The 15,927-nt window shown below is 52.7% G+C and overlaps 1 protein-coding gene across 4 annotated transcripts in view; it reads right to left on the reverse strand.

Moving 5' to 3' along the window:
• Positions 1–15,927, reverse strand: part of FCGBP (Fc gamma binding protein) — a 44,673-nt gene that overhangs the window by 26,774 nt on the left and 1,972 nt on the right. Inside the window, exons 3-8 of one of the 4 annotated variants that reach the window (XM_073226071.1) lie at positions 13,362–13,658; positions 12,358–12,449; positions 9,810–11,057; positions 7,754–8,100; positions 3,494–4,064; positions 886–1,490 (exon numbers count right to left, since the gene is read on the reverse strand). In XM_073226071.1, coding sequence (XP_073082172.1) covers positions 886–1,490; positions 3,494–4,064; positions 7,754–8,100; positions 9,810–11,057; positions 12,358–12,449; positions 13,362–13,375 — 2,877 coding nt within the window. In that variant the 5' untranslated portion in view covers positions 13,376–13,658. Of the gene's footprint in view, positions 1–885; positions 1,491–3,493; positions 4,065–7,753; positions 8,101–9,809; positions 11,058–12,357; positions 12,450–13,361; positions 13,659–15,927 lie in introns of those variants that run through there. The other 3 variants (XM_037013797.2, XM_073226072.1, XM_073226073.1) reach the window with 3 other exon arrangements.

Below are 15,927 nucleotides of genomic sequence, written 5' to 3' on the forward strand. Positions count from 1 at the left end.
TACTATTCAAGCCTCAGCTTGAATGCCATCTCAGAGAGATGAGAACATAAATATTAATAACTATGTCCTCTGTTTATCTAGAAGTTTCTGTATGCCACAGTAAGCTTAATGGGCAGAACTTCCTTTACTTCAAGGTTGTTCTGAGGATTATGTGTTAAGGTCTGTAAAGGGTTTTAGTACAGTGCCTGGCACATGGAAAGTTCTCTGTTTTCCACCTCCAGTTCATCCTCCTCCCCAGGGCATGCGCCACTCCCTAAAACTGTTAAATAGTAATTAACAACTATCCTTGTGAATCTTCAACAGCCCACCTCTCAATTTTTACTTTTTTTGTTTTTAAAGAGAAAATCAGTGGCTCTTGACTTCTGCTGGGTAGTAGATCCTCTAAGAAGCCTCTGCCCAGAAACTTGCCTGCTGTGGGCCCACCTGCGAGCCCCACCTCTCCATACCCTGCCTCCTTCACACCCCTCCAGTTTCCTGGCCTTTCACGTGTCACCTTACTCCCTGAATAATCAGTTGTCCTCCAGAAAATGTACAAATCTATAACTTTGGAGGGTTGAAAACAATAAAATATGAAGTCAACATTTACCAAAACATTTACTGGGCCTCTTTTAAACACCCTACAAATATTAACTCATCATATCCCTACAACCATCTGTGAACCAGCTGCCACTCCAGGAGGCACCTGCTTATTATTGCATTTGACAAAAGAGGACAAAACTGAGGCTCCAAGAGACAAAGTCACACAGCCAGGGAGAACCAGCTTGAGGGGCTGCAACCACTGGTCACGAGGTCTTCGAACAGAGCCCTGCCCCACCGCGGGTCCAGAGCCCCTACTCTACAGGGGGACTTCCCACCCCTCCACCAGTCGTGGCGCCAGTCACTCACCAGCACTTGCCCAGGGTGCTCCCGGCGCACGGCCACCTTCACGCCGCGGGCCTCCACGCGCACAGCTCGTGTGTAGCTCACCGTCTGGCTGCCGCGATGCTCGTTTTCCACCAGCACCCGGAAGGCCGGCAGCCCCGCGGCCTGGCCACAAGAGCCGGTCAGCAGGTACGTGCAGGTGCCCATGAAGTCGAAGCGCTGGCCGTCGAAGCTCACGTAGTGCGGGTCGCCAGACCCCTGGCAAGTCCCGAAGCTGTTGGGGTAGCACCCCAGGAGGCCGTTCTGCACGCGGCAGCGCTCGCCCGCCGGGCAGCCCTGCGTGTCGCTGCAGCGCACCTGCTGGCTGGCTGTGTCGCAGGTGCAGCGCTGCCGGCACTGATCGTCGGCCCACACCGCCTGGCCCGGCGCGAGCGGGAGGCCCTTGAAAGTGCAGCCGCACGACGAGGCCGCCACGCAGGCGCCGCCGCTGAGCAGGAAGCCGGGGAGGCACACGCAGCCCTCCACGCAGGGACGCCCGGAGCAGTTGGCTGGCGCTGCGGTGGGGTTGCAGGAGGCCGGGCAGGCGGGGCCGCAGAGCTCGTAGCGGCTGTTCGCGGGACAGGATAGGGCTGCAGGGAGGCGCGGAGGGTGGGTCAGGCCGGATGAGCGGCCCTAGAGGGGCGCCCCGTCGGAAGGGCGCGCCGGGACTTCCCTCCCCAAACCCTGCTCCTCCCTCTGAGCTCCGCCTGGCAGTGAATGGCACCTCCATTCTGCCGGCGCTCAAACCTCAGCGGCACAGTTACTCCCATCCCCCTTCACTCACTGGACAACGAGTCTGTCAGTAAATCCTGTCAACTCCGTAATCACAGTCGATCCAGAATCTGCCCCCTCCTCCCACCGCGGTCCTATCCACCCGAGCAGCTTTCTGCCTGGTCTCCCAGCTGCTCCCCTCCTGCCCCACAGTCTGTTCCTCACATGCAGCCAAAGGGACCCTGGGCGCACTAGAGCCAGCTGGGGCCCCTCTCCTGCTCAGAGCCCTCACAGGGGGCCCTATTACTCAGGGGAAAAGCCACGGTCCTCTTAGTGGCCCACGAAGCCTACCATCTGCTCTGTTACCGCCCTGTCTTCTCTCCTCTCACTCTCCCTCTGGCTTAATCGGCCACGGCCACAGTGGCCTCTCTGAGGGTCCTCTCACTCCCACCTCAGGGCCTTTGCATCAGCTCTTCCCCCTGCCTGTAAGGGTCTTACCCCAGAAAGCAATGCAGAATGTGGTTAAGAGAAGGCTACTGGAGCCCAGATGGCCTGGGTTCAGATCTCAGCTCTCCTCTTCTTAGCTGTGAGCTTGTGAGCAAATGACTCCCATCTCCCTGTGCCTCAGTTTCCCCATCAGTAAAATGGAATAATAACAGTGTGGACCTCACAGGGTAGTGAGGTGAAAGTAAGTTAATTTATGTAAATACACCTCATGAGCATCATTATTAGTTAGCTGACTCCATTGCTGTGATCTGGCTTGGCAGAGAGGCCTCCCCTGAGCACCCTCTCCACCAGCCTCCCATGTGCTCTTATTACATGAGCTTTGTTTCTTTTGTTCTCTGAAGATATTCGATAATTCACTGCTTGCTGTCTGCCTCCCCTGCTAGGCTGTAAGTTCTGTGAGAGTGGGGACCTGGTCCCTCTCAGTCACGGCTGAATCCCCAGCACCAAGGACAGCTCCTGGTCCATGGGAGATGCTCAGTAAATACTGGGGAAGTGGATACATGAGCTCATGGGTTCCTCTTTTGCCCAGGCATTGGCAAGCTATCCTGGGGGAGAGTTTACTGGGCAGTGAGGACACAGCAGTGCCCAAGACAAACCCCAAGTGGCCACCATGTCTGCCCCAGACTCATTCTCCCTCAGGGTCCTGTCTCAAGGCCTGGGGATGAGCCTGGGTGCCTCCTCCCTCCTGGCCTTTCTGCCTCCTGAGCATGTCTCTGGGAGCATCACAAGAGCAGGGACAGCGGTGTGTTGGCCCCCACTGTGCCCACCAGAAGCACTGGGATGGGGCTAGATGGGGGCTCCGGCAAAGCTGGTTAAATGAATCATAAATGAATGATTAAGTGGATGCACACCCGGCTAGGGGCTTGGACTTTATCCTGATGACACTGGGGAGTCACCGCAGGGCTATAAATAAAGGCATGTTCACTCTCCTGCTTGGGGGCTCTGCAGACTATCTCTCACACTCTTCCCTCCGCCTGGAACCCACTTCCTGCTCCTTTTTCCTATCTATTCCAGTCTTTCCTACGAGTTTCATATTGGGCATCCCTTCCTCGGGGGAATCCTCCCTTCTGAGTCAGGGAGCTTCTCTGGACCCCATGGCCTTGCCCCCTTGAACTTAACCGCCACCCAGCCTCGACACTCTGCCTGTGCCTCCCCCACCCCAGCTGTGACCACTCTGGACTGTCACTGTCTAGTGATGCATCTGGCCCCCCCTTAGGCTCCCAATGGGCAGAACCTGGCTGTCTTGGCCATCGCTGTCCCTGGCACATGGTCCAGCTCCAGGCTGACCACAGTTAAGTGTTCAGATACTGAGCAGATGCAAGGGGTCCCCTACCTCCCACCACGTGCCCCCAGCCCCAGCTGGGGCATCACTCACGGCAGTTGGCTGGTGACCTCCAGTCCCCAACAGAGATGCCATGCCCCAAACAGGCCTGGGCGTAGGCACTGAGGCTGCGGCACAGGCTGGACCGGTCGCCGCTGAGCACACACAGGTCATACACGCACTCTTTCAGGAAGGCCTGGGGCTCCAGAGCATGATGGCAGGCTGCAAAGGGGCCATCGGGCTGAGTGAGCATGCCGCAGAGATGGTTGCCCTCATAGTGCTGGGCCTGGCCCGGGGTACAGGAGGGGCAGTCGTTTTGGCAGCCATCTGTGCACAGGGAGTCCTCATCATCCAGCTTCCAGCTCTTGGCAAACTCCATGAGGTCAGCAGCCTGCTCCCATTCGGGTGTGAGGAAGTCATCAGCGGGGTTGTTATTATAGTTTCCACATAGTCCACACACGCCGTCTTGGAAAATCTGAGGCAGGCTCACTGACAGCTGGCAGTCCCAGTCATAGGTGACCACCAGCCCGAAGTCCAGCTCCACCACGGCCTGCATCCCACTCTGGTACACGCGCAGGCGACCGAGGGCCAGGGAGGCTGGCAGGCGAAAGCGCTGATCGTCGATCTGCAGAGGAGAGAGGGAGGGTGCTCAGCCTCCCCCCGCTGCCTTCTGCTGCTCTGGCTGCTTTGGGACTCCTTCCTCCTGTTGCTGCCACCGACCAAGCCTCAGGATGGAGCCATGCCCGTGGCCTGAAATGTTCTTCCCTTAGATGCACACACGGCTCACTCCCTCATCTCCCTTAAAGCTTTGCTCAAATGTTGCCATCTCCAGAAGGCCCTCCCTGACCACCCTATTTTTTTTCTAAATTTATTTATTTATTCATTATTAAGGTATCATTGATATACAATCTTAGGAAGGTTTCACATGAGCAACATTGTGGTTATTACATTCACCCATATTATCAAGTTCCCCCCCACACACCCCATTACAGTCACTGCCCATCAGTGTAGTAAGATGCCACAGAGTCACTACTTGTCTTCTCTGTGCTACACTGCCTTCCCCGTGACCCCCCTACATTATGTGTGCTAATCATAATACCTCTTAGTCCCCTTCTCCCTCCCTTGCCACCCACCCTATTTTCTATGGCAACTCCTCCCCACTGTCTATGCCCCTCCTCTGCCCTATTTTTTCCTATAGTTCCTAACCTCTAAAATGTAACTGGCAAATTTATCATGTTTATCATTTATCTAACTCTGCTAGACTGTCAGGTCCATGAAGACAGGGATTTTGTGTCTGCTTTGATCACTGCTTCATCTCCCATGCCTGGAGCAGTGTCTGGTAGAACAGCAGGTGCTTATAAGTGTGTGAAGGCACTGCTGTGTTAAACAAACACTGGCACTCACTCTGTGCTTGGCCCTGGGCTGGGAGATCCTGGAGAAGCAGCGCTAATGGATCCAACCTCAGATCCCGCTCTCATGAGGCTCCCAGCCAAGGGGTGGGGACAGACTTGTCACTAGACAGTGATGGATCAGAGTGGCCAGGGCTGGGATGGTAGAGGCACCGAAGACTGCTGTGGGAGCCTAGAAAAAGGGCCAGACCCAACCTTGTAGTCAGGGGAGGCTTCTGGAGGAAGGGACAACTGAGCCAAGCATAAGGGGTCGGTGGGAGGCAGCCATGAAGACAGAGGAGGAAGTGTATTTCTTTGCTAATGTCCTGAGTGTATCTCTCTGTCCCCCAGGCCCAGTTTCCTCTTCCTGAGCATCTCTTTTTTATTCTTTCTTCATACATTCTCTTAGCCAAGAAGATGGGATATGAAAAAAGGAGTAATAGGCAGAGGGGACAGCATGAACAAGAGTCTGAAGGTAAGACCATCCAGTCAGGCAGGCAGTCAGCAACACCTCCATGAGCCCTGCTGTGTGTCCAGGTCTGCGCCGGGCAGTGCTGCAGACACAGCAGGGACCGGAACAGCTAGAGCCCCACACTCACAGGCTCTCAGCCCAGGGACCACTGCTCAGATCTGTCTTTCCCCTAAGACCAGTGATCTCCATTTTCAAATGACACAAGTAATATTTGTTCATTACAGAAAGTCTAGCAAATGCACATGAGCACAATGAGAAAAGAGAAGTCACCCATATTGCTGCAGACACACACACAAACACACATAAATCCAGCCAGGTTGTTTCGTTCCTACCTTTAAATACATTTATATTTTCTTTTTCTTTTTATATAATGAGACCTTGTTGAAGTCACCATTCCGTGATCTCCTCTTTTCTCCTAACAACATCTTGGGGACATTCCATCATGATTCTATCAGGAGCTCTAAACCTTTGTCAAGTCATCTTTCTAAGGATCTGAAAAAAGCATTGGACCCTGTCCCTGAAAAACTGCAGAGCAGGGACAAAATTCTGCACATAACTTCAAGGGATTTAAAGTTCCCCCAGAGCTTGTGCTCAATCCCTCTAGATCTTAAGAACACCTACTTTCATCCACTTGCTCATTAATCTCACAGATCTACCATACACTCAGAAACAGGGGAGGTACAAGAATATTCACTGCAGTCTGTTGGTGATCATGAACAAAGTGTCCATCCACAGGGGACTGAGTGAAATGAACTATGATGTGTCCTTCCAAAGGAGAATGGTGCAGCTGTGAAAAAGAAAGAAGAGGATCCCCACACACTGACACGCAAACAGCTCTAAAGCCTACTGTGCAGCATAAAATCAAAGTGCAGAACGGGGCATATGGTACAGCACTCTGGGCTAAGAAAGGGGAGAAGTAAGAAGGCATGCTTATATCTGCTTGTATTGGTATAAAGAAACCTAGATAGATACTCAAGGAATCAGGACAAGGAGTCACCTGTGAGAAGTGGGAGGAAAGCCAATGAAGATAAGTGAGAGCAAGGCCTTTCACAGCCTGCTCTTGTCCTGCTCTCGTGGTTTTGAGTTAAGGGATGCTATACCGACTAAAAAAATTAATTGCAGCAACATGGAAGAATCTCAAAAGTATTACAGTGGACAAAAGAAGCCTTCCACAACAGCTTCCTTCCCCTGTATGATTCCATTAATGTGAGGTCTGTCAACAGGCTAAACTAATCTATGGTGGAAAAAAATCAGGACTGTGATTGCCTCTAGGGATGGGCTGGGGATTATTTGGGAAGGGACATGAGAGAATTTTCCAGAGGGATGAAAGTAGTCTCTATCTTAATGGCAGTTTGGGTTACACATTTATCAAAATTCAGTGAGCTTTATACATAAGATTTGTGGATATTATGTATGTGTAAGTATGATATCAATAATAAGCAAAAGTAAGTGTCAAAATAATGTCTTTTAGTCAATGATATGCATGTTGAAGTCGTTAGGGGTGACATGAAGACAGGGATGCCTGGAACTTACTTTGAAGTGCATAAAAAGTAAGAGGGATTGTTGAGTGGACAGAGGATTGGCAGATGGCAGGTGTGTGATAAGTCAAGAAGAGTGAGATGTTCAGAGGCAATCACGGCTCTGATTTTTTTCTGCTATGGATTACTTTTGCCTGCTCACGAACTTCATATTAATACTTGGCATGAGTGTTCACTGTACGACTTCAACTTTCCCGGATATTTTAAGATTTTCATAATAACATGGTGGGTAAAAAAGGGAAATTATTGCTCTTGGCTGTTATTTGGATTGGCTGAGTAGTCATCCATTTCCCAGAGACAAAGTGGCCTTGAGGCGAAGAATGGGGGCGCAGGAGCCTGCCTGTGTTCCTTGCTCCATTTCTTACTAACTCTAAGCCGGTGAGAAGTTGCTCATCTGTCTGGACCTGTTTCCCATCTAAAAGCGTTGATAATAAAATGCCTACTGCCACAGATGGCTGTGAGCATTAAATGCATTCACACACGGAAAGTGCTAAGAAACAAATCTGGCGCATAGTAGGTACTCACTAAATTGAGTGTTTGGTCACTTGAGAAATTCCCCACTGTCAGACATTTTGTTTTCTTCCTTCCCTCCCTCCCTCCCTCCCTTTCTTTCTTCCTCTCTTTCTTTCTTCTTTTTCCCTTTGCTATTATAAACCACCACACTGCCATAAACTTTTTTTCCTAACCGTATCTCTGAGCATCTGTAAAAGTGTCAGAAGTGGAACTGCTGGACAAAGGGGTGTGAGGGTTCCACCGCTGATTGTCAAATCCCTCCCACCAGGCCCCACCCTTGGCCCACTCCTCTGTGCCCTCCACCCCTAGGCAAAGGGCTCAGGTTTGGGGCCTGACACCCACGCTTCGTCTCCTCCTGACTGGTGGCTCGTGGGCATTAAACCCTAAAGCCCTGGATATTTACCCGAGCAAAGCCAGCTTCTCCACGGGCCAGTGACACTGAGTGGCTGTAGGCGCGCACGGTGACCAAGCCGATGTAAGAGACGAGGCGGCTGCCCCGGTGCTCATTCTTGGCCTCCACGCTGAAGGCAGGTAGGGACTCGTCGTCGCTGCACAGCTCCACCATGGTGTATGAGCACGTGCCCATCATGTCGTAGCGACGGCCATCAAAGGTGGTGTAATGGGGGTCTCCCTGGGCATGGCAAGTGGCCAAGGGGAACTTCACACACTTGGCTGCACCGTCCACCACTTGGCAATGGTGCCAGAGGGCACACTGTACATCTTTGCAAGGGTTCTCTGGGGTCAGCAGGGCTGAGGAAGGAAGGGGGCAACAGAGAGAGTCAGAATGTCCACGTGGGTGGGTATCCTGGGCAGCATTCACAACTACCCATTTTAGAAGTGGGGACACTGAGGTCTGGAGTCCCCCAGGGAGACAGCTGCTCAGGCTTGACTCGACCCCAGGTTTTCTGATTTCCCCATTTAGCACAGATCAGCCCAGGGAACTGGAAGATAGCGACGGCAGGAATAATCGTAAATGTTCATTTGTGGTTTTTCTCTCCATTTGCCCCTCTCCCCTCCCTTCCCACTCAGGTCAAAGGCTAAGGGATCTTTTTCAAGGACAGAAAATAGAAGACAGAGACTATTCAACAGAATGGAATTGAGGGTGGAGTCAGGCTACCTAGGTTAGAATCCTGGCTCACCAATGAGCTGTGTGACCCTGGGCAAGTCATGTAATTTCCTCCTCTGTAACATGGGGATGATGATGCTATCTTCTTCCTAGGGTGATTTGGGGAGGAGGGTGTTGCCAGGTTTAAATAAGCTAAAACATAAGCAGGGCTTGGTGTTGGGTGTTAGCTGTTCTAATTAATCACCTACCTCTTCCGGGTTCTACTATTCAAGCCCAAACTAACCCTTCGAAGCAGGGTGGCTTCTGTTCCCTGAAGGGCAGGGAGGAGCATTTTTGCCAGTGCTGGGAACCCCAGAGTCCTAGCTTGGGTGTGGGGCTCCACGTAAGAAGAAACAGCTCTTCCTCCCCTCTCCCTTGCCTCCCAGTCCCCAAAAGTTCTTGCCTTCCCTCTGCTCAAAGTAACAGCCCACTCCTACATAGCCTGACTCACCTGCCAGATCCCCTGTAGTGCTTTACAAATGTTTACTCATGACACCCTAGCTGCAATCCTGTGAAGGGGGTGGTCATTGCCACCCTATTTTATTATTACCCCATTTCACAGATGTGGGTACAGAGGTGAGGTCACATGCCAAAACAAAGGTCACATAAGCAGAGGTGGGATTTGAGCCTGGGAAGTCTGGCTTTAGCATCTGACCCTCAAACACCATGCTGTCCTGCCTGGGGGCCTGAGCTTACAGTAGGGCTCAGTCCTAGAGATTTACTATGTGAAGCACGTAGAATGCCCCTGGCATATTGAGGGACACCTACCCCTCGGTATAGTAGCCTTCATTATTATTATATCTTTAGACTTCCTGATTTTGGCATAAACATTCCTATATGAGGCCCAGGAGGGCGGGGGAGTGGCAATCAGCAACTGGTATAATTGCATAACAGTAGCTAAGATATCAAAATAGTTTCTAAACTGGTTAGTAAGAAACTGCTGACCACCCCCCACCCCCCACCCCAACATGCCACCCCCACTGGCAAGATTCTCCCTTCTCTGGTACCTTGACCCCCCGCTAGGGCTCCTTCTCCAATCCTCCAACAGAGCGCTGTTGCCAGGTACTGTGGGGGCTTCTAGGCCCCTGCTGCTGGGATCTGCCTGGCATCTCTTCTTCCTGGTTGGGACCCTGGATCACACTAGTTGCCAAATATTTAGCATATAGTTCCTGGTGGGCAGGGGTGTAGAGAGGGACTGGAAAGCTTTGAGGAAAGGAAGGGGTGGTGGTGGTGAGGGTGGGGATAGCCCAGCTGAACCAGGAAGCCACAGAGGAGCAGGTGGATGGGAAAGGGGAAAGGGGAAAGAGCTGGCAAAGGGGTCCTCAGGAGGCAGGGGATATTTCCCGTCACTCACTCCGGCCACAGGCAGCTGCTGTCCCGTAGCTCACTTCCTGCATCAGTCCAAAGGTGAGCAGCCCAAAGCTGGCAGAGGCCTCGGCCAGGTGGATCTTGTCAGCAGAGCCGAGGTCCACTTCAGCATATGAGAACTCACTGCCTGGCACAGCGGCCCAGCTGAGTTTGGCCCCCAGCCTCTGCCCATCCAGGGTCCACTCGTCTGCAGCCTTTGTTGGAGCCACCACCAGGGCCATACCTGCCAGGCCTGGAATGCTCTTCACTACAGAGGCAGGGCAGTAGGCTGCCACATCTGGGATCAGAACCAGGTAGGGGTCATAGCTGATTCCGTCCTTTGTGGCACCAGTGCCAAACAGCAAGACTTGGATGCCCACATCTGCGTTCAGGTAGAGTGGCCGGGACGGCCGAATCTCAAACTGTTCCACACTACCAGCCTTGAGACTGCGGGAGCCAGTGGTTCCCCCGTGGTTGTAGGTCAGCTTTGTGGCCTGGCTGGCCACCACAAAGGCCAGGTCATAGCGAGTCTGGAAGGACAGAGTGGGCACCACATACTGGGTGCCCCAGGCAGATGTGGGTAGCAGCTGCTCCATCACAAAGTTGCAGTTTGTGTGCTTCTGGGCACAGCTGTGGCCGGAGAAGACAGCCACGGGGCTACTGGCTGTAACCTTTGACCCTGAGAGATCAGCTGTGCTCTGTATCTGGGCCACCTGGTAAGGCTGCAGAGTCACACTCAGGACATTGCCCGCTGCATACATCTTGCTCTGGAAGGTCACCATCCCCTTGAGCTGCACGCTGACCGAGGCGCCCCCTGCACCAGCCACCACAGCAAACTCTTTGACATTCTTGGATGAGATGCTGGGGGGTGTGAACACGAAGTACTCAGTGCCCAGGACACGGACAGGCCGCAGCAGTGCCAGCTCCCCGGTGGCAGGCTTAGAGTTTGCGGCCTGCACAGAGATGGTGCGGTCAGAGCGGATCACCACCGCACGCTGGAAGGTACTGCTGCCAGTCAGCTCAGTCTTGGCGCTGATATTGACCATGACTGACTGCCCAGGCTTCACTGTGACGGTCTGCAAGGTGCCGTCTGCCTGGTTAAGGATAGAGACTGAAGTGGGGCTGTCGGACAGACTGGAGAGGAGGAGTTGGAGATGGGCCTGGCTGTACCCAAGCTGGTAGTTCTGCAGGAAGGCCATGAGGAATACCTCCCCACCGGTGTTCCCGGGGTCCACGGAGGCCTCCTGCGTCAACCCTGGGGGGAGAAGACAGTTTGGGAGGTCTGCTTATCTAATCCTCCCCATCAGAGAAGTGACCCCTTGCCCTGTGCCCTGGCACCATGCTGAAATACTAACTTGGGTTTTTTTTCTCTCTTTTCTTTCCTTTCTCTTTATTCACGTGGCATTTACCAACCAGCTTTTCTGGATCCTTTTTTCCAAAAGCGTGAACACCTGGGACAGGGATCTCAAACTCTAATGCTGACCAGGCCAGGCAAGTCATGGACATATGGGTGGTGACTGCAAACTGGAGGGTTCAGGTCTCACTGAAAGTGGGGTGTTGCTTCTAGCCTCAGCCTGTCATTATTAGGATGGTTTATGGGTTCTTTATTTTTCTTTTTATGACAGATATTACCTTTTTCTTAAGAGAAACTGGGCCTGAGTTTCTATGTGAAATCTCCAACCCAAAATTGTTTTAAAGTCCTATGGGGCCCAAACTATCTGGATTCAGGTGCCAGTTTGTGATTTCTGTCTTAATAGGACTTGGCGGGTCGTGTGTGTGTGTGTGGGCGGGGGGGGGGGGGGGGTAAAAAGGAAGAAAGGGATTATGGGAGTAGGGACAGAATGTCTTCTAGAAATAGAGAGGTGTGGGCACTTTTCAACACCCCCCAGCTAGGAAGAGATTCTTCAGGGCTAAAAAGAGAGGGAGGGAGAGAGAGAGAGGGAGAGACAGAGAGAGAGAGAGAGAGAGGGCTGCAGGGTCTGGGAGAAGGTGTGGCAGTTATAGAATGAAGGTTAATATGTCTGAGTAAAGGGAGACCTAAGAGATATCCCAGCATTCCACAGTCCAGGGGATCAAAGCCGATGAACGTTCAAAGATAACTTAAGTAGATGTTGACTCATAACTGAAGGCCCCCGACGTCCCATCCTCTCCCCAGTACCTTGGCTTTACCTAAGACTCTAGCCCTGGACATAACCCTGGAAAATTGGGCACCAACCCCTCCAAGAATTACTTCAGTGGAATTTTCCATCACTTCAGCAGACTGAGGCTCAGAATCAAAGTTTGAGTTGAGTTGCAGAAAATCAAGAGTAGTAGTTCTCAGATAGTTGAATTTGGGGACTAAAGTTTTTACCTGCTTCCCTCCAGAACAGAGAGAAAAGGCCACCACATTGCTTGCAGAACCTAAGGGGCATCTCTTCTGTCTCAGCTAGCATGGGGGTTGGGGGGGACACTGGGAGGTGGGCTTGCAGAAGGGGCACACATGGAGGGAGCTGTCCCAGGTAGGCAGAATCCCCAGACTAGAACAAGGACACAGATGGGATTTCGGTCTGACTCACCCCACAGGAGGGCTGCTCCGGCCCACAGTGTCCACCAGCTCCGCAGGGAACCCATATCTGCAGTGTGGAAAGAGTCATAGAAGGTTTGTCTCCTGCCAGAGATGGTGCCGGAGAGAACAGAAAGGCCCAGTCTCAGGACAGAGGCCACCTGGGTCCCAGGAAGCCTGAGATGGGCTGGATACAAGGGCCAGCGGAGATGGAGAGGGAGAGGGAAAGACACAGTGCATGTAGAGGGGAGTTGGGTGTCCAATGGGTAGGGAGTGGGGTAGGGAGGGCAGGATGGGGCAAAGATGAGGAGTTGATGTCCAGTGGGTCTGGGGTAGGCAGGGAGGCTTGGAGCCAGGGGCAGGAGTAGGGGACCTCAGCCTGTCTCACCTGCAGGTCCCCGGAGCTGCAGGGCTATCCCCTGGGCTGAGCTATATAGTGGGGTTCTTGGCTCCTCGGGCCACACCCTGGGCCACCTGCCAGGCAGATGGTGCCAATTTCCTGGAGGAGGTTGCTGATCCCATGGCCAGGTGGAATAGGGACCCTGATTGCCAGGGAATGGGGAGGAGGAGCCTAGACACCTGGGTCCTGAGAGGGGTGTGAAAACAGCTGGTGGCTGTGTCCTGGGAAACTGCTGGGCACTTCAGCCCTGGAAGGGTGGTGTCCCTGAGGGAAACAGCTGGGGAGCAGGATGCTGAGGGGCTGGGTCCCTGGGGGAACTGGGAGCCAGGAGGAAAGTGGTATTTGGTCTCGTTTGCTGCTGAATTGATGGCTACATTTTCTCCTTTGGCTTCTGCCAAGAGCAACAGCAAATGACCCGCAGCTGGGTGCTGCCTGCTTCCTAGTCCTCCCATGCTGCTCCGTGACCCCTGCTGTCCACATCCTGTTTCAGGCACCACTGCAGAGGGCAGGTGTCTGGGCACCTGACCCAGGCCCGTGAGTAGGACAGAGTATCCCCACCCAAGTCCCACAGGGCCTCCTGGGTACCTCATCTGCAAAATGGGGAGATCAAAACTCGCCTCACTGGGTGCATGGATGTCCCGGAGGGTGCTTTGTGAACTCTCAAGGACTGGCGGTGGGGAGCAGGCCCTTCTGGTGTGGTCGCAGGTGGGGAGCGGGGGCCTGGGGGCTGGGGTTGTGTGTGAAGAACACCCGAGGCCTGTTTCCTGGTTTTATGCTGACACCGGGTTCCACTTCCTGGAGAATTATTTGTTTTCTGGGAGGTTTTCTTGAGAAGGGACTGGCTGCTGAACAGGTCTTGGGAGACTCTGTGCCCGCTATCACCCCAGATTCTGCCTGGGGTGGGAGATGGAGGTCTAGGTCAAACACGAAGAAGGGGCAGGAGAGACACACCGCTGAGAGGTGCTGTGGGCTTTACGAGATGGCCTCTGTTCCTCCCAAGGACTGGCCTGACACGGGACCCACTCTCCTCCCCAGGACTCACTGATGGCTGAGGAGACTTCTCTGGAAACAGCAGCTGCGAAGCCTGGGTGCCCTCCCAGTCAACACCCTGGCAGCTGCTGCCCCAGCACCTCTCCTCACTTATCACCAAGGCCTGGGCCTCTGGGCGGCCAGGCTGGGTGGGGGCTCTGACACCCCCACCCCAGGCCCGTTCCCAGAGGGAGAGATAAAGGCTACAAGTTGACTGGGACCCAAAGTCAACTAAGACAATGAAGTGAGTAAACAGGAGACTGGATAAAAGCCAGAGATAACAAGAAACAATCAGGGGTGGGTGGTGAGCAGGAGCTTGGGGTGGAGGGGGGCATCTGGGTCCCTGAGGGGAAGAGGGACTGGGAAGAGGGGCCTCTGGAATTCCTGAGGAGAAAAACAGATATTCCAACTGAGATGCTAAAATCTCCTATGTTCCCCTGTAGTCTGAGACACTAGGAGAAATGAGGGGTGAGGGGCAGAGAACTGCGGTAAGCCTGAGTGCTGATTCTGCCCCCAAATCTCTTCAAACCCTTGAGATTTCCCCTGATTGATCCCAGAGAGAAGCCTTCTGTCCTCAAAACCCGTCACTGTTCTCTATAGCCGGAGTCCCCTTCTCACTTCTTTCAGGGTGTGTGTGTGTGTGTGTGTGTGTGTGTGTGTGTGTATCTCACAATTTAATGTCTTGGATTGACACCCCTGGGACCTTCTCACTTCTTTCAGGGTGTGTGTGTGTGTGTGTGTGTGTGTGTGTGTGTGTGTGTGTGTGTGTGTGTGTGTGTGTGTGTGTGTGTGTGTGCCTGGGACCTTCTCACTTCTTTCAGGGTGTGTGTGTGTGTGTGTGTGTGTGTGTGTGTGTGTGTGTGTGTGTGTGCAGGGTGTGTGTGTGTGTGTGTGTGGTGTGACACACCCCTGTGCCCTACCCCATATGATATCTATTCTCAGAAAACCCATTGGCGATCCTAGAGATTGTAAGATAAATTCCAATAAATTCCTACCGAAGTAAGCAGGTGAAGAAAGCCAACAAAGGGCCAGGCAGTTTATTTGAATGCACCCCCGGGTGATGTTCCACGGTCTGAAACATAGGCCAGGGAAGTCACACCCAGCAGGGCAGGCAGCAAGTTTTTAAAGAAGGCAGGAGGGAGAGCAAAGGTGTACATTGGCGCGATAATTGGCTCATCTAGGGTACGTGGGGGTCTCTCATTGGCCTTTAGCCAGGTACTGGAAAGTTACCACTAATTCTTTAGCTTGGGGGAGGGGATCTAGTTGGGAGAGTTATCCGATCAGGTTCTGCAATGTTGTCAGACTGGAACCTGTTGGTCTCTTTGCCTCGTTTGGTGAGGCCTGAGCTTGTCCCTCAGGCTCACCCCTTCCCCTGATGCCTGCAGACTAACATTCCAGCCTTTTGGTCATAATGGGCGACAACTCCATCTGGCTACTTCCGGCTGACAAGGGGCATCATGGGGGTTTGAGGCTGGTATTAGGCCGAAGGAGGGGACTCAGTGGGAAGAGGTGTGTAACGGTGAAGTAACATCTGGTTGGTGGCGACCTGGGTCATCTGGGTTAGCTGCTGTTGGAGGAACTTGGGGACACAAGGGGCAACTAAGAGTAAACTACAAACTGTTATTAAGGGGCCCAGTAGGGGCATTAGCCAGGCTATTAAGGGGGACTGGAATTCTAGATCGAGTTTACATCTCAATGACTAGTATTGGGATTTAGTATAGATAAGACTGCATTATTGAAACAATACTTTTCTCTAAAATCACCCTCATTTTTATTAGAAGTAGCCAGATTAAGAAAATAATTAACGGTTGGCTTGATTATTTGCATAAGTGCAGCAAGAAGAGCAATTGATTACATAGGCTATTTTAAATATGCTTTGCTGGAACTTTTTATAAGGAATTTCAGATTGAGGCCAGAAAGCCAAGCTAGACTTGCCCTCAGTTGTGCCTGCAGTACCTGTAGATTTGGGTGAATTCCTCTCTTCTTGAGGTTCCCAAGACATTCCTGAGGTTCCTGCGCCTGCCAGGAAGTGACCTTCCTTACTCACCTGGTAAGGCTGCTGGGAACTCTGTAAGCAAGGTACCAGGCCAGTTCTTCTAAGGGGCTTTGTTGGCTTTATAAAGTCAATATTAGTTCCTTAAAGCTGTCTGTTTA

Source organism: Manis javanica, chromosome 17 (genome assembly GCF_040802235.1).
Source record: "Manis javanica isolate MJ-LG chromosome 17, MJ_LKY, whole genome shotgun sequence".
Classification (NCBI taxonomy): Eukaryota; Metazoa; Chordata; class Mammalia; order Pholidota; family Manidae; genus Manis; species Manis javanica.